Raw genomic sequence first — 26325 nt, forward strand, 5'->3', positions numbered from 1 at the left:
AGGGGAGGATGTAATGAGACAAGAAAGGAACAAGCCCTATTTAAACTTCACCATTTCAAAACTATAGGTTTAAAAAATCCCATAAATATATCTAAATGGCTTGACATTGCTATAAAATAACTATTTATTAACCAGGTCTAAAAAATCCCATAAATATATCTAAATGGCTTGACATTGCTATAAAATAACTATTTATTAACCAGGTCTGCAGTGAATTCACTTTATTTTTTGTGTTTGTTATTATTCACTCTCCTGTGAATTTATTATTTTGCTAGGAAATATTTTATACTAGTACCCCATTTACTGCTGCAATTTCACTTCATACCACCCTTACTTTTTCCCCCATTGATGCTTAATTTACATTGTATTATAACTGAGAAGATGACAGTGGTAGTGGCAGCATACTTTTTGGATCTTCTAGACTCTCCACATAAAAATAAACAAAGCAACTAAATAGCAAAATCAAAAACATGTCAAAAAATTTGCAACAAAACCAGGTGGCAGCGTATCTCCTCAAACCCAAAAATACAGGTGAGGCTTTCATAACCACAACACCTGCGTGGTATCAGTATCTACGCAGGAGGAAGTCAATAGATAGCCACACACCTGCATGGTGTTAGTTCTATGCAGGGGGAAGCTGAAGGAAGCCTCGTAGGGACTGAAAGACCTGGAAAGGGAATGCCAAGACAGCTGAAACATATTCACTGAAAAGCAGGGCAATTTGGGAACCACAAGCTGAAAGAGAAGAGGGGTTCTTCCCACTCCAGTAGTGTATAAGAAGTCATAGGAACTCCTAAAGGAGCTGGGTAAACTGTGAATTCTTGAAATTGACCCCCTGGGGCTCCTTGCTAAGACAGGCCCGCACTCAGAGAAGGTGATTGGGGTAGAATAAAAATGTATTAGAACGGAGTCAACAGAAACAAAAGAAAGAGAAGGTCTAGACCAAAGGAGTGGGGACAGAGGAGAACACAGCCAGGAAATCCATGTATTTCGATGCTCTTTGAAGGAATTGTCTTCCCTTCTAAAAGTCTGAGAAAACTAATTTCACATAAAAATGAGCATCATTTTATTGTCTGTTAAGACAATAAAAGCTCTCATATAAAACCAGAAAAATTCATCTGTAATCTACTACTTCAGAATAAACTAAAAGACATTAAGAGAATGACACAAAGCATTAAGGAACAGATAAATTACAATTTTAAAAACTCATGAACGAGGTGGTAGAACTCAGGAAAGAATTAGAAATAAAGAAAAAAAAAACCTCAGAAACAAAAACTAAACTAGAAGAAATACAAGAGTGAATAAATACAACAAACAATGGTTTAAGAAAACTAGAATGTGAGCAGAGTAAAAAATTTTAAATAAAAAAGAAATGAAGAGTAGTAAAAAAGGATTCAAGAGAAAATGATGAATATTTAAGATAGAGAAAGAACACTCAACATACAAACACTGGCATCTTTGACAAAATAAACAGAGTAAGGAAACAGGATAATGATAAAAACTACAACCCCAGTATAAAGTATAGGAGATCACTGTTCGTCTTACCTATTTCATATCTTATTAATTATCACACACTGTTACCCACATACAAGAACTCAGGAAATATTGTTCCCATAATCCTTTTCGTATCTAGTGAAGAATAAGTTTAGACAACAAAAAACTAGAGGGGTTGAAAGAAAGGGAGAGTATGCAACGACTGTGCTTTGATAGTGTAGCTACGAATCCATAAATAATGGGGGGAGAACATTTGTAAAAAATGTTTTTAACTATTTTTCAGCTGTCGTAATGGGTGCTGGTGATAATAGTATCATTATCCTGAGACTATTCTGTGTATAAGGTGGGATAAATCAAAGGAGTAATTTAATGTGAGAGTGTATCATCTCCTGTCTCTTTCAGAAGCAGGGTTCTCAGTGTGGAAGAAAGAGAAATACATAATAGAAAAAAAAAAAAAACTAAAGTAAAAATCCTGAAAGTCCTGAATATGAATTGGAAATATTAACTGAATTCATGAAATATTTTATCTATCCACAGAAAAGACCTAGAAATGACAACCACCCCAATAGTAATGAACATCCCTGGTAACAGCAATGTGTTCTTCCACTATGATCTCTCACTTAAACCAAGATTTCTTGAAGAAAAGACTGATTCCAAGTCTGGGATACAGAAAGTACAAGAAAGCATGGATTATCTTGTCATAACAGAAAGACAGCCATGAAAGACTCTGCAGGTCACGTTAAAGGACACAGGTACCAGCTTGAAAAGGCTCCCACTAGCCAAAGGTAAGATAATACGAATTTCAATAAGGATAAAAAATGCAGTAGGTGGTGTCCTTCAAATATGCTTAAATGAAGATCATAATGACCATAAGTGATAACTTAAAAATAATTGGTCACCTTCAGAGAATAAAAGGAAGCCAATTTGTTATTTTGAAAAAAGCATTTAGCCTGCTGATCCTATATGAACTGATGAGAGATGAAAGAAGCATCTCTTTATAGTGTTATTCCAGCTAATAAAAGAAAACGAAATGATAGAATTACAAAATCATCAGTTTTCAATTCCCAACATATTAATTAAACTAGGTATTGAACAACAGCTAATATAACAATAGGTGTAAGAAATTTCTTCTGCTAGCTTATTTTAAATGTCTGCCTACAAATCCGCTTAGTGTTAAAATCTTCCAGTCACTGAAAGAAAACAGTACCTCCCCAATAGTTTCCAGTTGGAAACAGCAATGAAGAAAGAAATCAAAGGAAAACTTTGGAGAAAGGGTTTTAGTACATCACAAATCATTCCTTTGTCCATTCACTTACCTCATTCATAGGTTCAACAAAATGTATTGAAGCCATGCAGGGGGTCAGACAACCACACTGTTGGGAAACCATCTATGAACAAAGCAGAGTACCTCATCTCTGGAAGACCAGTGTGTGAGATCGCCAAGAGATTGGGAAACTGCAGTAGATTGTGGTATTTGAGGGTCATGTAATGCTTAGAAAAAAGGACATTGGGAGTTGGCCAATGAAGAGCTGAAGAACAGCTTTGAGAGGCTGATCTGTGCCGCTGTGAACCTAACTGAAGTTTTTTTATGACAAAAGAAATATTGAAAATGAAACAGTTTAGAGCATGGGGGGCCAATCTTTTGGCTTCCCTGGGCCACACTGGAAGAAGAATTGTCTTGGGCCACACATCAAACTACACTAACACTAACGAAACCTGATGAGCTAAAAAACAAAATACACTGCAAAAAAACTTATAATATTGTAAGAAAGTTTATGAATTCGTGTTGGGCTGCATTCAAAGCTGTCCTTGGCCACATGTGGCCGGCAGGCTGTAGGTTGGACAGGCTTTGTTTAGCGCCATGAGGATCCTGAGTTCAAATCAGACACACAGAACAGAGGCCAAAGATACTGGAAATCAAATTCTCTCAAGATTCACATTGATGTACCAATACTGAAAGGTGAACCTGAGTAGAAGACAGCATTTTTCTTCTGAAATCAAAATAGTCATCTTAAACTGTGTGATACTTGGACAAGCAGCCTCTCCTCCCTGAGCTGACCTGGGTGCTAAGAGTACTGAAAGGAAATGGTGCCTGGTAAGTGTCACCACAGGTCCACTTGCTCATTGCCTTTCGTACAGTTGGTACTTATAGGATTGTACGGGCCTTGTCCGCTGTATACATATATTTGCTAAATTGTCTGTCAATGAATTGATCAATCAGCAATTTTTATTTCTGGAGGACTGGCTCTCAGTGACTTGGCCTGCTTCAGGGGTAAAGGTGTTGGAGGAGCTGGTTGAAGAAACAGATCTGATGGAAATAAAGTCAAGCTTCTTCTAGAAGGCAAAAACCTAGTCACAATAGCAAATCCAAAGCAAGAAACCTTAACTAAGTCAGCACAGCCTTCATGTATGTTTCCAGGGAGCCAACTATGCAAAAGAGGATTGGGTTACTATCAGAGAGGGAGACTGAAGTATAACAACATCTGACAACTGAGACACAAGAACTTAGACTTCTGCAACCTACATGTGAGTGTTGCATAAATAAAAACCTCTCACTGATAAGATGGGTTATACATTTTTTGCAATAGTAAGAAAAGAGCTGTGCACTGTTTTTTACTCAAACCTGCAAAGAAAAATGTTTAAGTGTTTAAGAAGTAAGGCTGATGAAAATTATATTTACAGTTCTCTGAGATTCTCTTAGAGATGTTCAAATTAATGTGATTTGGGAGTCATTCAGAAAAGTAAATACCATTTAAGATAGGAAGAGAGAAGAAATAAAACAACAAAGAATTGTATAAGCAAGGAATGAGAAAACGAGTAAATCAGATATTTTATTACATTATCTAAATTCATATTAAATTATGATCACATTTATAGAAAGAACTTTATATTTATAAATGATTGGGGTAGCAATCAAGAAATGTGCTATTAGCAGGTTTTGTTCAGACATGAAGCATAAAAAATAATGTTCTTGGGCATTTCTTCCTAAAAAGACAAATCATTTGGGTTCTAGAGGACCTTTATTCCAGTGACCTTAGGAATAAAAAATAAAAAATAGCTGTCAGTATATTGGAAGTCAGTAATACTGAGGATTTCCACATTCCATTAGTCCATTTCTACTCAAAGAAAGAAGGTAGTAGAAAGAGGGCTAGAGATACACTGACCTTATCCTACCAGTACAAGTAGACCAAAGGATCTCATTGCTAGATTATTAATTCTATAAGGACAGGGACCAGGCCCATATTGTTCTAGTGTCTACAGCAGGGTCTGATCAGGAAATGTCTGATCAAATTGAAAAAGCAAATCAACATCCTACATACATGATAGGAATTCAACAAATATAGAATAGGTAGATAGATAAATAAATGAGTGAGGAAATGGGAATAAGGCAAAAGATGGGAAGAAGGGATGGGAAAGGAGGAAAGGAAGGAAGCAGGAAGAAGAGAGAAAGGAAGGGAGAAAAAATGAAATGAAGGAAGGGAAAGGAAGATAAGAAAAGAAGGGAGGAAGGAAGGGAGAGAGGAAGGAAGGAAGGAAGAAAAGAAGGAAAAGGGAGTAAAGAAAGGAAGGAAAGAAAAAAGGCAGAAAAGAAAGAAGAAAGGAAGGGAGGAAGGGAAAAAAGAAGGAAGATCCTTTTGAATATGGGAATGGAGATGATGGCTATGAGAGCAAAGGCTCTTTCCAAGCTTGATCAACTAGCGTGACATAATGAACTCATCTGCCAGTAAACTATCACAGACCACAGACACTACTTTCTTACAGGGCCACACTTCCCTTTACTCAATATTTCACTTTTCTGAGATTTATGTCCAGTGAGGTAGTAAGCTGGGTCTCCCCCTAATCTGGGCTACTGCCATGGATCCTCACTCTCTTCAAATCCTTCAGATGGATCAAGTGGACTCTGGCTGGTTTGGGCTTCAGCATCACCCTTGGATTCTCATCTTACAGATTGCTCTTAATTTTTCAAACTGCAGCCCTCAGGAAATCCTATCCAATCCCAGAATGGGATATGTAACTCACTGAGGCTTGTCCAGCTAATGAACAGAACAAATATCATTCCAGTTCACCAGGTGGCCTCCTAAACCTCACAAACAATTGCCAGTGTCTCCACATCCCTCAAGACCCTTTTCATCTTCCCCCTCTGGAGATAAGCACTCTCCCGACTTTTATGGTAACCACTTCTTTATAGTTTTATCACCTAAATGTGCATCCCTAAATACTGTGGTTTAATATTGCCTGTTTTTAATTGTATATTAGTGGAATCAGAGAGCATGTATAGCATGCATTCTTTTGAGTCAGAATTCTTTGGTTCAACAGTATATTTGTGAAATACAACCAAGAAGTTAAGTTTGTTGGTTTACATTACTGTACATATTTTATTATATGACTATTCAAAAATTTACATAGCCATTCTACTGCTGATGAACATGAGTATTTCTAGTTTAGGACCATTATCAACAATGCTACTATAAACATTTGTGCACATATCTTTTGGTGCACATAGCCACTCATTTCTATTGGTTATATACACCAGAATACCATGATTGAGGTTCTTTTTTTTTTGGTTTTTTTTTTTTTTTTTTTTTTTTTTTTGAGACAGAGTCTTGTTCTGTTGCCAGACGCCACGCTGGAGGTCAGTGGCGCAATCTCGGCTCACTGCAACCTCCGCCTCCCGGGTTCAAGCAATTCTCCTGCCTCAGCCTCCCAAGTAGCTTGGACCACAGGTATGCGCCACCACGCCCAGCTAATTTTTGTATTTTTTAGTGGAGATGGGGTTCCACCATGGTCTCGATCTCCTGACCTTCTGATCTGCCCACCTCGGCCTCCCAAAGTGCTAGGATTACAGGCGTCAGCCACCGTGCCTGGCCGAGGTTCAACTTTAGTAAGTAATGCCCAATTATTTTTCAAAGTACACCAATTTAATCTTCCATTAGTTGTCTTATAGGAATTTACATTGCCCCACATACTGATAGTCAGTCTTTATAATGTGGGTACTTTTAGTTTATGCATAGTGGTATCTCATTGTGATTATATTTTGCATTTCCCTGATTAGTAATAAGGCTAAGTATCTCTTCATAAGAATATGGGCTATCTGGATATTATTTTGTGAAGGGGTTTTCCTATGGGTTACCTGTTTTTTTCTTAATAATTTGCAGGAGTTCTTTATATATTTTGGATATACTTTGTTGGTTATAGTTATGGAAAATACCCCCTCATTCTATCGTGTGCCTTTTTTTCCTCTTAATGATGTATTTTGATTAACAGAAGATCTTAGTTTTAATGTACTGCAATATTTCAGATTTTTCCTTCATAATAAATGCTTTTTGTGTTACATTTAAGAAATTTACCTCAAGATCATAAAAATATTATCTTACATTTTTTAGAACTATTATTATTTTGCTTTTCACATTTATATAGATATAATCTACCTTGATTTAATTTTTGTATATGGTGTGAGATCAGGGTTAAATCTAATTCTCTTCCTATTTATACCTAATTAATGCTATACAAAAGGCATCATTTTTCTGCTGCTCAGTAGTGCCACTTTATTCATAAATCAACTTTGCATATGTGCATGGATCTATTTCTGGGCTGTTATTTAGTTTATTTGTCTGTTTTAGTGGTGATACCAGCATTTTCATATACATATTAAAATCAGATTATTAATTTCCATAAAAAATGTGAGAATGTTTTTGACTGGATTGAATTGAATGTATAGACCTATTTGGAGAAAGCAGACATTTGTATAATATGGAGCCATGTAATCCATAAACATGGTCTATCTCTCCACTTTTTAGGTCTTTTTCTAGAAAATGTGTTTTATATTTTTCTAAGTAGAGGCATTACATATCTTTTATTAATTTGTTTTTAAATATTTGACTTTTTGGATGCTACTGAACATATATATTTATGTATATTAAAATTATATATAAAATATATGAAAAAAATATATATATATTTTTCATCTCCCTCTGTCACCCAGGCTGGAGTGCAGTGATGCCATCTCAGCTCACTGCAACCTCCAGTCTCCCAGGTTCAAGTGATTCTTGTGCCTCAGCTTCCCATGTGGCTGGGACTACACATGTGCACCACCATGTCCAACTAATTTTTGTATTTTTAGTAGAGACGGGATTTCACCATGTTAGCCAGGCTGGTCTCAAACTCCTGACATCAAGTGATCCTCTCACCTCAGCTCCAAAAGTGCTGGGATTACAGACCTGAGCCATCACACTTGGCCTGAAAATATATTTTTAAAAAATTAAATATATTTAAAATTGTCGCTATTAGATAGAAATTTAATTTATTTTTATATGTTTTATGTTTCTAATAATCTTGTCAAATGCATTTATTAACTATTTTCAAACTTTACACCATTTATTTCTTGTTTATTCTTTATTGTAGTGGCTAAGATCTCTGAGGTTCACCTCTCAGGGTCATCCTCCCCTAATTCCTGGCCAGATAAACTTTCTCTTTTCTGTTAATTCTCTGATGCCTTCAAGTAGACAATTTTAAATCCAGGTTTTCTAGTTGTTTTCAGCAGGAAGGTTAATCCAAATTACCAGGTCTGCCTTTAGTGGAAGCAGAGGTCCAATAAACCACTTTTCAGATATCTGAAGGTTCTTGGTGATACAAGGATGCTGATGATCCCCAAAGGAGAGCTGCTGTTCTTGAACATAAAGAAGTACAGCTGAGGGCCTGAGCCCTTCCTCACTCCCTGCCTACCACCACCACCTTAGCAACAACATTTGTTCTACAGCCAATCATTAACAAAGAAGTTTCCTATGCATTTGATACAGTGACATTATAAGGTAGGTATTATTATTTTTCTGTATATACTTTACAGAAAAGGAAATGACATCTCATAGCAGATAAGTGGCTTTTGTAAGATCAACCAGTAGGTGGCAAGGCTATCACATGATTCAAAGTGAGTGCATTTTTCCTCTTGGGTCAAGAAGCCAATAATTAAATGGAAATAGAAACTAACATAGACCAAATATACACATAAACATGTACTTACCCAACTAGTTAAGACGTGTGCCCTATGTGACTACCAAGAAATAAGATTGGTTTCCTTAAGACACACATAACACCAGCCTCATTATTTTGTAATCACAGCTCACACACATGTCATTGTGCGCTATGGCCAAGGGAAGAAGAGAATATTAGATTACAGAGGTGGTATGGAAAACGCCTCATGTACACAGTGAGTTTTGAGGTGGGTTTGAGCAGGAAAGAAAGAATGCAATCTTTGACATAGGTGGGAATGGTACTTCAGAGAAACAGCCAGAAAAATACACACACACACACACACACACACACACACACACACTAGAGATGGGAATTTCTACTTTGTCCATCACTGTCAAAGCCCTCTTAATAGTTTCCAAAAGAAAATACTAACACATTAAATATACAGTTAAAACACCAAAAAGCACCAAAAAAAAAATGCCTTTTTTCTTTTAGACAATTTAAGATAAAGGTTTTTGACAGAGACAGCTGCAATTACTTTCTTCCATACACTAAACAGTTCTCAAAAGACATGGCAATTTACCTTAGGCAGGTAAGATGAGAAAAACACCTTCTCCTTAGGGTTGCAGTGAGGGGTACGTGAGATAACCTATGCAAAAGTTCTTTCTAAATTACAAATGCTGCATGAAGGCAATGTGTGTTCTCTAACATACATCATCATATCTCACTGAATCTTCTGTTGTGATGATCTTGAAAAGGTATGTTGCTTGTTTTGCAGCATTATACCAGCTGTGCAAAAGGTTAACAACCTGTGAGATCTCCTAAAATGTGATAAATACTTGCAGATCCCAAGAGCACTGAATTCATAATCTTTAAAAGAAAAATGAGGCATGAAGCATCATCTTAGGTGAATTCACCCATACATGTGACAAGAGCAATTCAGTATTACATTTGCCGTAGTTTCTTAAGAGTGAATCTGTTAGTTCTGTGGCAGTTTGGTTTGCTTTTCTATGAAACTACCTTGTTACATTTGTATTTCCACCTAAACTGCTAGCACTGAGAGGCAAAGGCATCAGAACCTCAGGGCTCTGCAAATTACTACCATCATGGCTCGGTAAATGCCAGTACTGACACTGGACACAATACATGTTCCACACTGGGTACCAGATGCTGCGGATTATGGGGGTTGCTCAGTTTCTCAGGGAGGGGCACCGCAGGCAAGGAGTGATCCAGCATGTAAAAGTTCATGAAACTATCTTTTCCTACTATATCTGTATACACCATAGCCTGAGACTTTTTGCCTGCAGTAATCAGTAATCAGTGTGATTCTTTTAACCACTGCCTATGGTTCTGACTTGATGTAACTATTTGTTTCAAACAGGCTAGCCTTGGCCGGCCATGGTGGCTCACACCTGTAATCCCAGCACTTTGGAAGGCCAAAGCAGGTGGATCACCTGAATTTGGGAGTTCAAGACTAGCCTGACCAAAATGGAGAAACCCTCTCTCTACTAAAATACAAAATTAACTGGGTGTGGTGGCGCATGCCTGTAATCTCAGCTACTTGGGAGGCTGAGGCAGGAGAATCACTTGAACCCGGGAGGTGGAGGTTAGGTGAGCTGAGATCATACCATTGCACTCCAGCCTGGGCAACAAGAGCAAAACTCCATGGCAAAAAGAAAGAAAAAAGAAAAAAAAAGAACAGGCTAGCCCTCAAGGAAACACAAACAAGGAATTGAAAACCGAAACAAAAAGTTCTGTTGCTTCTGCAGCAAATTGCAATTGCAACTAAGTCTCTTTATATTCCCAGATCATCAAGTAAAAATGATTACAGATGGAAAACAAGTACAAGCTAATCTGAATGCAGTGCCAATTTTGCATTCGGTACTCCTGTGCACGCTGCTTTCTCAAAGCTTTCAGAGACTTAAGTTGGGACTAAGTGATGCGACTGGTTTAAGTAGTGCTAAGTTGTAAAACATGGACTCTGAGTGGACTCGTTTTTCAGGCTAAGCCCAAGAATACTCAAAATTATATCCCAGCAACAAAGCAAGTTTTCCTTTGAAATACATCTTTCACTGCATTAATTTTCTTGTAGTGCTTTTCTGTTCTTACTAAATAGAAGATTTGAATGTCAGAATTTCCACTGGAAGTCCGGGAGAAAGGTACTCACAAAATCTGATATTGAATATTCTACTTTTAGAACCAGTGTCTATTCTTAGGGATGTATACAGAGGCAAAGTCCTGTCTTCAGCTGACACTAGTGAGAGAATTATGTGGAGAAAACTTATGAGTCTCAAAATATGAAATCTCCTCTTTGTCTGACATGGTATAAAGCTCAGTTGCTGCTTCACCCCTTCTATCCCTCCCTTACCACTGGTGTTTTTTTGGCTGAAAGTTTCGCCCATAATTTAACAAGGTAGTTTCTGTCTGTAGAATGCAGGAAATCAGCCATATTCGAAGAAATATACTTTGTAGGATGCACTTCAGATTTCAGGTGGGATGTCTTAATATCTGGTAGAAAAAACAAAATCAAGTTTAAAATAAAAGGCATAATATAAGGGAAATTTCTGAAGTGATAGAAATGATTTATATTTTTATTTCCCCAAACATAACAATTGGATGCTTAAAATCTGTGCATTTCAACTTGAAAATAAAATAAAAATATATCTTAGAATAAAATAACTAATACTAATAAAGTCAGCTTATAATACCTAATAGACATATCCTATGAATATACCCAATACTCAATCAATTCAGGTTTATTTAAAATATAATCAAAAGAAGTAAAACATTTCAAAAACAGTGGCTTCTAGATACTTAATTGAAAAGTTACTCTTATTATGAATTTTCATTTGATGAAATTCCAAAAGGCTAAAAGGATAATAAACTACACAATGCTAAGAGGATTTGAAAGAGAATGGAATGGATGATGAGGCCACTGTTTAACAGAATTTATTCATAAATAATATCTAATATTTTTATTTTAGATGTTAGAATGTTCAGAGACCTAGAATATAAGAATAAATTCTTATTCTTATTTATGTAAAAATTTACATATAAATTTTTATTACTGCTCATTCACAGAGGGCCTAGGAGTAAATAGCTTTGGCCATATGGGAGCATCAACACTTTCAGTATTGCTTTTAAAATGCTACAATAAATGATATTCACATGTATCTTCAGTCAATATGATGGACTGAGCAGAAGTGGAAAGCTATCCCCACCCAAAAATGAAAGAAAATACTAATGTATAACAGAAATTTGTTTTGTTTTTAATACATAATAAGGCAGAAACCAAGAAAGAAAATGTTCTAGGTGGTACAAGTGTAGCGAAGACTGAGATTCAGAGGAGTGGGAATTGATGCTAAGAGGTCAGAGGGCATCGGGGCAGAGGTTTGAACATGTGGTTTGAGAAGGGAAGCCACAGTCCTTGCATGCTTGGCTATAAAACCTGGACTTGGCCAGGTGCAATGGCTCGCACCTGTAATCTCAGCACTTTGGGAGGCCGAGGCTGGTGGAACGCTTGAGCCCAGGAGTTTCAGACCAGCCTGGCCAATATGGTGAAACCCCATCTCTACAAAAAATACAAAAATTAGCCTGGTGTGGTGGTGTGTGCCTGTAATCCCAGCTACTTGGGAGGCTAAGGTGGGAGGATCACTTGAGCCCAGGAGGTAGAGGCTGCAGTGAGTCATGATTCTGCCACTGCACTCCAGCCTGGGTGACAGAGTGAGACCCTGTCTCAAAATAACTACAAAAGAAAAAAAAAAAGACCTGGACTGTTTGATAAGGTGACAAGTTGGAAAAGGGGTATCTGGAAATGTCAGTCCACAGACCTAGGGACTTTGCCTGGGCACAGATTCTCACCTAACCAGACGATAGAAACACCTGTGGGAAATCAGACTCTACTTTGGTTTGGAATCTCAACTTGTACTCCCCCAAATTGTGTGGCAATCCCAAACCAATAAAACAAGGTAAAAGTTGTTGCAGACAAGAGAAAGTATTTAATCATGGTAAGGAAGTCTAAAGTTCCATCCAGCCCCCATCTTAAGAGAGAGAGATTGAACAGATGCAACAAATGTGCAAGGACTATATCCAAAGAATTCCAGGTAATAGAACAATCTAGAAAGGAACATTAAAGAAACTATGTTGAACCACAGAGTGATAAAATAAGACAACTGTACGCAGAAACATCCTCTGTTAAATCTCTGTGATTAAAAAAAAAAAGGCACTTGACCCATATTTATTGAGTATCTGCTATGTGCCAGCTGGTGCTCTGGATGTTGGGGATATAGCAGTAAATAAAAAGTTCTTGACCTGTGGGGATTACATTCCAATATTGGAGGCAGAAAAATAACACATTAAATAATGTCAGGTAATGGACAAGAGTGATGAAGAAAGAGGAAGCCGGATGAGGGGACAGCATGAGAGATGGCATCGTGGTCCGAGGAAGTCCTCTCTAAGGTGGTGACATCTAAACAAATATGAAAAGGCATAAAGAAGAACAGTATTCAAACATCTGGGGGAAAACTATATCAGACAGAAAAATTGGCTGGTGTTAAGAACATAGATGTATCCTTAATATAACTGCATCACAGTAAAGAATTCAGCGTGGCTGAGGCAGAAACAGAGAGAGAGAGAGAGAGAGAGAGAGAGAGAGAGAGAAGGAGGAGGTGCATCCTGTGCTAAATTATCTTTTGGAAAAAAAAAAAAAAAAACCTTGTCCTGTTGATGTCACTCTAAGCACAGAGCATTAGGAAAAAGAACGGATGAACTGGAACCACATAAATAAGATAAAATTTAAAGAAATAAAAGCTATATTCACTGAAATAATTTCTATAAAGAAGATCCTATATAGTATATAAAAGTTTATTCAAAAATACAATTTAATTTTTGTGTATGGGTTCCTTTTTCCAGTTTTCTAAGATATAAGCTGTCTGTACTATGGTATAAACAAGTCAATTTCAATCTGATGACACAATGCAGCTATAATTCCAATAATGTAATGTCTTAATGATTTCTCAGCAACAAAACATTCTGGGTAAAGATAATGTGTTTAGATTACTATTAAACTACATTGTAATACTACCACCTTAATGACTTGAACTCCTATAATAAAGAGTTTCATACAGTTCTTAATATATTGTCTAATGTCTTAATACATCAATGGGCTTATTTCCCAATTTAAGAAAAAAGCCATAATTACCAATGTTATAACGCCATGTAACAAATTTTCTTAATGTGATTTTATTCAAACTATCTAAATTAAAGCCAACCTTGAGGCAGCACTTTAAATATATATAAACTACTTTACAGTCCACAAAAAGAAGAAAGTTCTTCAGTATATAGGCTAGTTAAATTTATTTAAATACCTGCAATGAAGCATAAATGAATTTAATGATCCAAGGCAGATTTTTAAAGTTCTTTTATGGATTAGTATCATTACAAATGCAGGAAAACATAAATGAAGTATCTGGAACAACTGGAACTACATTTCAAATTAATTCTAAATGGCTTAGATCTTTTATATTAGACATACTCATTTGAAGTCAAATTAAAATAATATTTGTATAAAACATTTTAAAAGAATAAGCATAAAATCCAACCTAAATAACAAAAGCAGTAGAGGCCATGTACCTAAGAATAAAAGATTTATATGTATATTTAACATTATATCATCACACAGACTAAACAGGGCCATTTACTGCATAAAGGAAAGGAAAAAATAAAAGAAGTTGATGATCTGGTATCACAGGCACGTAGCCAGGTCAATAACTAGTGATGAACTTACCATTTGGGGGGTCAGATTGTAAATATTTTGAAAAACAGTCTCTATTTTAATGACAAGTGTTTCTACATTTGTAAGATTTCTTATATAGCAAAGCAATTTAGTCATTCTCCTGTCCAAAAATATGACTGATTACTTTTCAATATGAGCTTTTAACATTTAAATAAAACCTTGCAAAAAAATGTATTAACACTAGAGTTGATCTCTCTTTGAAAGCATTTAGAAATGGATGACTTGGAAACAGGCTTTAATTTTAAAATCAAAGTCCTCAGATGCACAAATGACTTCAAAATTACTTATTTTTTTCCCCCCACTCAAATGGAGCTTTGTAATCACAGCACTTTGGGAGGCCGAGGCAGGCAAATCACCTGAGGTCAAGAGTTCAAGACCAGTGTGGCCAACATTGATGAAACCCTATCTCTACTAAAAATAAAAAAATTAGCCAAGTGTGGTAGCATGCACCTGTAATCCTAGCTACTGGGGAGGATGAGGCAGGAGAATCACATGAATCCTAGAGGTGGAGGTTGCAGTGAGCTGAGATCCCACCACTGCACTCCAGACTCCACTGGGCAACAGAGTAAGACTCCATCTAGGGCCAGGTACAGTGGCTCACGCCTGTAATCCCAGCACTTTAGGAGGCCAAAGCAGGTGGATCACGAGGTCAGCAGATCGAGACCATCCTGGCTAACATGGTGAAACCCCGTCTCTACTAAAAACACAGAAAACTAGCCAGGCATGGTGGTGGGCACCTGTATTCGCAGTTACTCGGGAGGCTGAAGCAGGAGAATTGCTTAGACCGGGAGGTGGAGGTTGCAGTGAGCCGAGATTGTGCCACCGCACTCCAGCCTGGGCAACAGAGTGAGACTTCGTCTCAAAAAAAAAAAAAAGACTCCATCTAAAACACACACACGCACACACACACACACACACACCATATAGTGAGGAGTTTTTTTTAAAGGAAAAAGTAACAAGAATAATTCATACATATCTACAATGATTAAATGTATAGACTCAGTCTAAAAAAACCACACAAGGCCGGGCGCGGTAGCTCACGCCTGTAATCCCAGCACTTTGGGAGGCCGAGGCGGGTGGATCGCGAGGTCAAGAGATCGAGACCATCCTGGTCAACATGGTGAAACCCCGCCTCTACTAAAAATACAAAAAATTAGCTGGGCACGGTGGCGCGTGCCTGTAATCCCAGCTACTCAGGAGGCTGAGGCAGGAGAATTGCCTGAACCCAGGAGGCGGAGGTTGCGGTGAGCCAAGATTGCGCCATTGCACTCCAGTCTGGGTAACAAGAGCGAAACTCCGTCTCAAAAAAAAAAAAAAAAAAAAAAAAACCACACACATACAAACAAAAAAAAAATGATATAGTGAAGGTTTTTTTAAAAAAGAAAAACTAACAAGAATAATTCATACTTACAATGATTAAATGCATATATACGTATAATGTAAATACCTGTAAAATCTGTATAAAAGTCATTATATGGAAATATGTAATCACAAAAAGAGCTGAAAAGAAAACACAACAATCTGCTATCAAATTTTAAATATTTTTAATATGATTGATAATTTACAGTGGAAAATTAAGAAAAAAGTTTAGTTCATTAGGAAGTGCTACCACAAAACTAAAGATGTTAAAAGAAGCTATTTTTCCAGGACAGAATTACATCTTAAAAGTCTTGTCTATCTGTGCTTCTAAGAAAAGAATAATATCAACTAGAAAAATAATAATTTCACATAGTATCCGTGATAGTTTTCCATAGCAAAATATGCTTTTAGAGTAGAAAGCTATCACATCAGTCCAAGGAGATACAGTAATGATGTTATAAATAGTCATGTTATATATATGGTAAAGTGAATACATTTACTAAAATATACTAATGATAAAGTGCTATATTCTTGAGTGTCTAATCAAAGGAATAATTAGTTATTTAAACAAAAACAATTTCTACATCAGGGAAAAGGAAAACATGTACATGTACATTCATAAGAACAAATAAAGTACAAAAATTTCCCTTTCCAGTAAACTTCATACGTTGTAATGTCTTCAGTGGAGGTGTGAACTTTGGGCCTTACATCAAGAATGTTCCAATTAAAACATAGAGCAATGATGCCCAGAATCCCCCCCAAAAGTGGATGAGTATATAACGAAGTAGTTAGTTGACACTTTAAAGAAGAAAAAATACATAGAACAGGTAAATTTTGAGAGTGGAAATTTGCTATATATGATCTGTATTATATAGAAGAATTTGGGAAAGAAAAAAGGAAAAGGGTGGCAATGATTGGCAAGAAACAGGATATACATCATCAGGAAGCTTCAATACACATTAAAAGTTTCCTTTCCTTCGACTAACGTGTTCAAATAACTGTATTTCCACTGGGATTTCCACCCAATCCCACACCCTAAGCATGATCTTTGCTTGCTAAGGGCTTATCCTTCAAGAATAACTTTTTCAAAGATGTTGCCTCATTGGTCATTTTCTCCAGCAAAAACATTCTCTGTCTTTCTTCACTTTGCTTTTCTATCTTAGGACACGGAGGGTATATAGATCTGGTAATTGTAGAAGCTGGTCTTTGTCTCAACTGATCCACAAAGAGAAAATAAAATACCCACTATCTGGACAAGTCACTTGACAGCATTTAATATCTAACCAATCTGAAATCCAGGATATAAAGAATCTTGATTTATCAATAATGAAATAACAGTAAAAATAATAGAGAGCATTTAATGAGCATGTACTATGTGCCAGGTGTTACGACAGGTCTTTTATGTGTGTATCACATGGAAATTCATAATAATATCAGAATTGACATTTCCCTACTCACTTCTCCAAATTGCCCTGCTCCCTGTGAATGCCCATTGAAGAATCTCTTGATCTCTGTAACATTTTGCTAAACTACAATTTCTTTCCAATATTATTCTAAGTTCCTTAATTAAATCAAGGTTGTCAAATTTTAAAAAAGGATTTTCACAAAGACTATCGCATTTACCAACTATTACCACCCAGTTTGAAGTGTCACCCTCTTTCAATGAATGGGAAAATGCAAACATTTTTTGCTGCTTTCATATTAATATGAACAAACACTCATAAAAGCACTTATTCCACTAGATATTGTTCTGGGTGGTTTTCAGTATATTAACTCATTTAATCCCCATAAAAATACTGAGGCAGGTACTATTACTACCTACATTTTATACATGAGAATTCTGTAACTTGCCCAAGGATGCGACTGGAATTTTTAAGGATTAGTTTGAATTTTAGTGTTATTTGCAATCATGAATTTCTAAGGTTATAATCTGTAATAAAAGGTCTTCAGCTTTCGCAAATCATGATTGCACTCTCATAATCAGTTTTAAGATTAGAGGTTTGATCTTCTAACACCATTTATCTGTCATCAACACAAAGAAATGGTTAGGCTCTTCTTATCTTCTTCTCTGAATGGCTGGTCAATACAGAAAAGTGATTTCTAGAATTATGTCTTTCAAATTGGACTATGCAATTAAATTCATTTACAGACATACTGTGCTACGTACTATATAAATAGTGCAATTATCTTAAGTGGAACTTGGTGGATCTTTTATGGTAATAAGATGATTATCAGGCTTGTCATGGAGCAAAAGGCAAGGAAGTAAGCTGATCAAGATTGTTCTGAAGTGCCTTTTTAAAAAATGCTTTACATAAAACATATGAATTTTGGAAATATCTTATCCCAAGCCCCAACATTGACAAAGAACGTAACTGCCAATACACCAGATCCTTGTCCCAGAGAAGAATTCAGCATAAATGATGTCACCCATCCAACCTCACTTGAAGGCAACCAGAACTGGGGGGCAGTCTGGTAACAGCCTCCAAGTAAGGACAGCATCAAAGCAAAGCTCTAGGGCGCTCAGTGCAGGGTTTTCCAAACTGCAGGTTGCAAACAAAATTGTGAAATCAATTTAGGAGGCCACAAACAGAATTTAAAAATTAAAATCCAGCACCACAGAAAATATCAAAGTCATCTATCACCATAGTAAGGGTGTTTTTTGAGATTTTTTTTTTCGCTGTGTATGTGTTTACTGGGTCATGATATTGTAAAATGTATACTTCTAATTATGGATCTTGGTCAATAAAACTTTGAAAGCCATATATCTAAGGAGTACTAAGTACATACAATTTTAGTACTAAGCACTACATTTAATAAAACAGGATTCCTCGTAACCAGCAAGTGGAGTCAGTTGCACTAAGTGGATCCTAGATCATAAAATGAATCTTACATTTTAGCCAGTCCAACTAATCCCTCAACATAAGAAGACCTTCTGTAAGATTCCCATAACAGAGCATCTAACTTCTGGAGCAAGCTAGTCTGTCCCTCTGCCAGTCACCTCTAACTCTTAGAAAGTTCATGATGTCAAATCAAAATAGAATGTAAGGCTATTGCTTTTGCATGACAGCTCTTCAAAGTGTGTGTGTGTGTGTGTGTGTGTGTGTGTGTGTGTGTGTATGTGTTTGAATTTTATATAATGTTTTCTGAATAAACCCATAGGTCATTGTAGAAAATTTAGAAAATACTAAAAAGCATAAATAGGAAAATAGAAATTATGCATAATCCATAATCCAGAGCTAAGAACTGGAGCCACACTGATTCTACCTTCTTAACCTGCTTTCTACTTACTATGAAATCAATAGTTTCCTCTAATTATTCTTCTACGACATGATTATAATGACAACATAACATTCCAGCATACAGCTATGCCATAACTTATTTCTAAAACCCCATTAGATAGCTAGATTATTTCCAGATTTTATCATAAATACACTGATATGAGCATCACTGCACATAAGTGATTACCTTATGATAATCCTCAGATTCAAATTACTAGACTGAAGATATACAAAAAAAGTACATCTTGTAAATGTGACAGAAAATTGTAAAACTGCCCCAGAAAAACTGTGTCAATTCACTTTCTCTACTGAGACATAGAAAGTGCATTTACCCACATCCTCGCCAAGAATAGGCATTAAGCTGTTTTTCATCTGCCAATTCAGTACAAAAAAAAAAGTCTATGCTGTTTTAACTAATAATGAGGTTAAATGTTTCTGACATATCTATTGGCCATTTTTATTTCCTCTTCTGTGAATTTCCCACTCATGCCCTTCATTCAATTCTCTTTTGACATTTTGGAAATAACCGGTTTAGCTCTTTAAATATTAGAGGAAGTCTTTCACGCCAAGTGGCACTATTATCTCCATTGATTTGAATATTAGGTGCCAGTCTTCCTTAAAGGAGATAAAGATGGTATTACTAATGTAGTAACTATAAGCCACCATGTTTTTTTGTTTCTATAAAGCTCGCCTTGCTAAGCAACATATCACATGGGAATGATAGAAACTTTGTAAATACAGACGGAAAATGGCAATTTTTAAACCTTGTTATTCTATATGTAAAAATCAGAAGTTTCCCTTGTACCAAGAAAATCAATAATAGCACTAAAAACCTTTCGTTGATATTCTTTTCACTCCTTTCCTCTGACCACAAACAAAATGTGGTCCGGTTCCACTGAATCTGACATTAGGGACGTACACTGCTAAAACAGTAACGCAGACACAAAGAAGTGATACAAAAACTTGGCTTATCACTTCCCGTTTGTACCCTAATGGAAATGGAACTCCAAGTGCCTTCAGGAACCTCAGAAACAGGTGCTCAAAGAGGAAAATTATACATTTCTAAATGTAATCTTAAATTTCTAAAATTCTTCACCTAAGTGAGAGACATGGTTAACGCTAAAGTGCCCCACACCCAGCTCATAGAAAATGAGTAATTATTTTAATTTTCTTCCTCTCTTGCACAATCTGCCCTCCTCCACATCCAATCTAAATATTTATCTAATTTGACAATTCCTGCCCCCAGAGCCTCATTTCAGGCCTTACCTTATTTCCTGGACTACAGCAATAACTTTCCAGCCGCTCCTTTTGTTTCCTGAATTGCTCTCCTCAGATTCATCCTCTATACCTCCTCCAGACAGATGCCTCTAGATACAAATTCAGCGGCTCCCCATTGTTGAAGATCAAGTTTCCAAGCTCATTGTAGTAGCACAAAAGGCACTTTGGATCTACATAGACCTACATCTCTCCTGGCAATCGGGTCCTTAGAAAATGCTATGCCTCTGCATAGGCAAATGTGGTTCCTTCTTCTAAGAAAACTTCCTCTTGCCATCAGTCTGCTGACTAATTCTGCAACCGTGAAGACTAAGCTGAAGGCTGACCTTCTCTTAGAAGTGTTTCGTGATCCAATTTTTGTGTCCCAGGCTGAATTCAGTGTCTTTCCTTGGTATTCTTATGACAGCCTGGAAAAGTTAACAAATGTATTTTCCTGTCTGTAGGATGCAAAATACAGCCTAGCATGCTGTGGGGCCTTCAGTTGCCCTAATCACATGGCGTTATTAGTATAATGAACCCTCTAATCTGTCTCCCTTGATAAAAGACAAAGCTTCTTGAAGCGTCCTCATCATCTCACCTTATCTAGCAACTATCACTATCTGGCACATAGGGTGTACTCAATAAATGCTTGTTGGATGAATGAACTTTTAATAAAAATAAATAAATAAAATAAATAAATGATATGTTTTCTAAAGCTGCTGTATTATTTTCTAAATATTTCTAAAGTTACTGTATGTAAAACATTATTAGATATGTTTTCTAAAGTTACTGTATTATTTTCATTATGGACAACTCAGATAAATCAGAAGGTAATTACTGGCATTACATAAGCTCTTCATTTTGCAAGAGGATTTCTATATCCTGGATTTCTAAAATATCAATTTCCTCTACTGCCCTTGAAATAACATTTGAAATTCATAGTCTCAGGGACACATCTCTTTTGTGTAAGATAAAATACATTTACACAAGCATTTAGTCATCAGTTACATTTTTAAATATGAGATACCAAACACAGTAAGTGCTCAATAGACATCTTGTAGTTTTTTAAGAGTCACAACTTAGGTTGTCTGTTTTAGTCACAATTATCCTCTTTTTGGGGGGAGTATAGTCTCCATACATAGGAGTAGATTCAATAGGTATGTCTAAAGGTAACCCTGGTCCCTGTCAGAGTAGATTGGTTTAAGAACTAGTGCCTAAACCAAGCTAGGCCAATAAGACTTTCCCTGGATTAGGATTAATGAACATTCATTCAAATTAATCCCTTTACAGTAGTGGGAGCTTCCAGAGGTAAAATGAGATGTGAGCTTGAGAACTGCTGGTGGCCAGGTTCCCCGCCATGTGCAGAAACTGATGAGTCATTAGCAGTCCAAAGAACGAGGCCAACATGGAGAAAGAAACAGGGACGAGAAGTGGTGTAAGAGTCCTAGACCAGAGTCCAGGAGATGACTAGAGTCTTGGTTATGTTCCACAACTGGCCCCCAATCTCTCTGAGACCTGCTGTAGCCCTGCTCTTCCCATAGTTTGGTCATATGAAATATTCTACTCCCTTCTCATAGAGTCACACAATCTGGCTTAGAGTGGACTCCTATCATTTGCCAGCAAAAGAATCCTGATGGTATGAATAGATAAATGAACAACTGATTCACTCCCCACTAATTCTTTTAATCGATTCAACCAGATGGTTTGACATAATAAAGGCATGGGCTGATTTACATGAGATTTCTATTCAGAAAAAGAAGAAAGGTATTCATTTTGAAATACATTTCAAACAAAAGTAAGTTTCAGGCAACATATTGCGAAGACAAATCTGAGGCATTTGATCACAGCATCATGCATGCAAAATAGGTTCTCTTCCCTACAGAAGATTCTCACAAATTAACTGTAGGTTTAGAACCTCTAGGAACAGCGAAGTCTTTCTTTCTCAAGAGTTCTTTTTGCTTTGGAACTCCTCCAAAATGCAAGAGGGGTGAGAGGACTTTTTAGAAGTCTAGAAGCAAATTTTCCTTATGAAGAGAACAAAATGTAATGGCAATATGGCCTGGCTGCACCCAGAGTTGGAAGTCAGGTTGGATTTGTGTCTAGACACAAAGGCTACTTGCTGACACCAGCCTTCCAGAATGGCTTAATTTGGTGGCAGCAGTTGATAGAGCTGCATCCCTCTGTGACAGCTGCTCTTCCAGGCTGCAATGGCAACCATAGAAGAGGCACAGCAGTGCAGATTGCTTGCCTTCTAGGAATCCAAGGTTTGGACAGCGCTGAACGGCCCCTCCACCTATGCTGACCATGGGTTCAGGGTGAAGCCAGTGTGGAGACTCATAGCACCCAGCCATCGCTGGTTGTTCTGTAATGGTGCTGCCTCAGGGTTCCCAGACCTTAATGAGCTGGTGGTTCCGGGGGTGGCTTAAACCTTGGGGCTCTGACTTCCCCTGGTGTGCAGTCTTCCCTCCCGGCTGCCCTGCTCCTCAGCAGACACCTGGTTCTGGGGAGTAGGGGGGCTTTTGTTCTGTGGCACTGCCCCATGTTTTCAGGTTCACTTCTCTCTGGCTTGCTGTTTGGAAGCAAGTACATTGTCCCTTTGAACAGAGCTGTCTCTGGCCTGACCTCTCCCCTGATAGCTGGTGTGTCTTGACAGGCTGCTGGGTGCGGGGCTTGCTGTACTGCTCTGGGGGTTGTGAAGCAATCTCCCTCCTCTGAGACCTGCCCTTTCAATGAACCTGTCCCTTTCTCCCTGAATGCTCCCTAGGAGCTGAATTGCCCTGCAGCGACTCCGCAGGGGCCTTTTCTCCCTGGAGGGGTCTCCCGTTGGGGGTTGGCCCTCCTGAGCTGGCTGATCGCTGCTAACAGGAGTCTTATTTTCTTTAGATAATCCTCCAAAAATCTCTCTTCCAAGATGGCCCTTGTCTGGACACATCTACCTTCTGCGCCAGGTCATTTGTGAGGAGGTTGGTATGGGCCCTTTTTCTGGAATTGGTTGTTTTTTTTCTCTTCTTGTAATTGGGGGCCTTTAGGTGATGGCTCAGCATGGGGTGGCTCAGGAATTTCTGGTGTATGGACTTTGCTTCTCTGGTTGCTCTCAGAGTTCAAAGGAGGGCTGGGGTTGGGATGGTCAGGCACCATGGTGGACCCTGGCTGACGGTGGGGTTCTCGCTGTGAGGCTGATTGGTGGCTTTTAGGCGGTGCCTCTTCCAGGGGTGCCAGTCTTCTAGCCATCCCTTTCTGGATGGGGAGTTTTTTTCCCTAGCCCCTGTCTGCTGCAGGGGCCCCTGGTTATGGGTGAGGCCTGCATGTCTGGAATCCTCCTCCTGGAGAGTCACCTGCTTGGGGAGCTTTCCTTTCCTTTGCAGGCTTGGATCAGGCTGAATCCCCAAGTTCTGGGGCAGCTGTGGCTCTGGGAGAGGAGCAGGAACGCGAGGAAGCCTCACTTTCTGAGCTGCCTCCTCCTGGGAGGGACTGGGGATGCTGCTTGCTCACGGCTGGGGGGACTGATCAGAGGGAGTTTCACCTCACTAACCTTCTCTTCCCGGACTTGCTGAGGACTGTGGGCTTCCTGGGGGCTCAGATTTGCTGGTGGTTTTGAGTGGGGAGGGCTGATGGGAGGCAGTTTACTCATGTCCGCTTCCCGGGTTGGTGGAGGCCTGGGAGAGGGAGTTATGGTTTGATTGGAGGTTGCTCCTAAAGCCTCTTCCCTGCAGAGTGATAGGAGTTTGGGGGTGGGCCTCCTGCTCTGGAGGGGAGCCAGCATCTGAGGCTGCGGCAGCCGTGTGGGAGCCAGCCGGCTTCTAGGAAGCAAGGTCCCTGGGGCTTCCCTGGCCTGGGCCTGCTTGGTATCTGTTGCTAAGTCTTGGGGATGTGGCAATGCTGGGTAAGGGGTACTGACCCGGATGGCTTCTGGTTTGGAGGTTTCCTCCTTCAGAGCTTGCTGAGAATCTCCAGCAGGTTTCTGCACCGAGTCAGGGTAGGAAGAATCTTTTGGAGGATCACAGTGGGAATTGCTGGGTGGAAGTTTTGCTGATTCAGTTTCTTCATCCTGAATTCTCTGAGGGCTGAGGGGAGTAGGGCCAGGTCGCTGTGGAGGTTCAGACAGGGGAGGGCCAGTGGGGGTTACCTGGGCCTCCCCTGACTCCTCGTCCTGGCCCGGCTGAGGGCCGTGAGAGGCGGGAGGGGAAGGGTGTGCAGGAGGCGACGGGGCAGGGGTGACCAGAGACTGCCCCACTTCACTGACTTTCACATCAGGGACATCGGTCTCAGTGGCTATTCGTTTTGGAGGAAGATCTGATTGTCGGACATCCTCTTCCATTGGGTTTAGGGCTAGGTTCTGGGCCTGGTGAGAAAGCCCCAGGGCAGATGAGCTCAGGTGTTGAGGAAGCTCAGGATTGAGATGGCTGTCAGGAGAAAGCTCTTTTTGATGGGTTTCTCCATCCTGAGCCAGCTGTTGGTTCTGGGCAGGAGTCAGGCTCTGATTTTCTAGGTCCTTGGCATGAATTTGCATTCCAGAGAGATGCTCTGTCATCTGGCCATCTGCTTGCAGTTTCGCCAAGCGCCTGGGAGATGGAACCAGGTGTGCTGGTATCCCAGAGAGAGTCTTCTTGCTAGAGGGAGCTCCTGCTTTAATATAAAAAGAAGTTAACCAGAAACAGAAGTTTTAACTTCTTTTAATTTCTAAGCAGTTCCTAACTGCTTAGAAATTAAGGAGAAAAACATCTTTCCCCTGTTAGATGTACATAGGCCCTTGAAAAAAATAAAATTACACTTATAGGAGAACATAACCTTCCCTTCTCCTTGGAGATACTAAGTGTCTATAATTCTCTTATTTAGTGGAACTTCAAACAATTTTAGTCAACTGAAAACATAACCTTCAATGAATAAACATAAAAGGTTTATGTTTGGTTCTTATTCATAGAGCCAACATTTACATCCAGGTTTGTGGGTGGTGAGATATTTTCCAAGTGAATGAGATTTTACATTGTTACCACCTTAGAGATCAATGCTGCTTTTGATGGTAGAAACTAGAGGACAGACATACAAGCCAGATGAAGTCCCATTTATTTGTTTCCCTGTTTAACGGCAGCCCCTTATATAAGCTGTGAGGTCTTTGAAGAGTTATGTCTGTTCACCAATACCTGGCAAGGGGCAAGAACTGAGGAAATGAGTGATGAATGCAAGAAGGAAGGAAAGAATCGGCTTGACAGAATCATAAGGCACCATGGCTCAGAGCAGGTGCTCCTGAGGACCCTCATCCAGGCTTCTATCTCCCCACTCACATCCTTAGGACTCCCCTTGGACTTCCACGTCTACCCTGCCTTCAAAATGGCTCTCAGAGGCCACTAGCAATGCTGGTATTGCAGAGAGGAGCTGCTTCCTCCATTCACCATGACAGCAAGTTCTCAGAGTGACTGTTCTCAGGGACAGTCTCGCAGATGCCATCATCCAGCAGGCACTTGTTCAGTGAACACTTGTTCACTTGATGGATTCCGGGGGCCCAAATACCATCTTACCCCAGTCCTAAGGACACAGCTCTGAAATGTGGAGCGGTCAGAGGCAGCACACGAGTCTGGAACAGCCTTGAAGAAGCTAGTCTCAGCTCACTTTGGGGAAGATCTGATATTTTGGGGAAGACTCCAACCCAAATCAGACCTCTGAGGTGACCCTGGAGTGATCCATCCCTAGAGGCAAACCAGGCTCCCGGCCCCCGCTCCCCTCCACTGACGCAGGATGAGCTCGCACTGCTGGATTCTCACTGAGCCCCTAGTGCGGACATGCACCCTTTGCATCCTACCAAACCAGGTGTTCTCTAGGGAGACAGAGGGACAGGTTGAGGCAAAGAAAGCCTTCCCTCTTGGTGCAGTTTCTGAGGGGATGTCCTGTTCATCATTCAGATCTCCCTAGTTTATAAGAGTTACAAACTGAAACACTAGCTAGGACAAGAAACAAGGTTACATTGGAAAATAAAACTATGAAAAATATTGAGAACAGGCAAATTCATAGAGAAAATAAAGTAGATTAGAGGTTACCAGGAGTTGAGGGGAGTTATTGTTTAATAGGTATAGAGTTTCTGTTTGGGGTAATGACAAATTTTGGAAATAAGTAGTGGTAATGGTTATACAACATTGTGGATGTCATTGGTGCCATTGAATTATACACTTAAAATGGTTAAAA

General features: G+C 38.9%; 1 protein-coding gene across 1 annotated transcript in view; it reads right to left on the bottom strand.

Annotated features, from left to right (window-relative positions):
- The window catches only part of LRGUK (leucine rich repeats and guanylate kinase domain containing), a 128098-nt gene that overhangs the window by 22321 nt on the left and 79452 nt on the right, over nucleotides 1-26325 (bottom strand). The window contains exon 16 of the mRNA XM_021673856.2: nucleotides 10832-10971. Within this exon, the coding sequence (XP_021529531.2) occupies nucleotides 10832-10971 (140 nt within the window). The remainder of the gene's footprint in view (nucleotides 1-10831; nucleotides 10972-26325) is intronic.

Source organism: Aotus nancymaae, unplaced genomic scaffold (genome assembly GCF_030222135.1).
Source record: "Aotus nancymaae isolate 86718 unplaced genomic scaffold, 86718_ANA_hifiasm-v0.15.2.pri h1tg000002l, whole genome shotgun sequence".
In the NCBI taxonomy this organism is placed as follows: Eukaryota; Metazoa; Chordata; class Mammalia; order Primates; family Aotidae; genus Aotus; species Aotus nancymaae.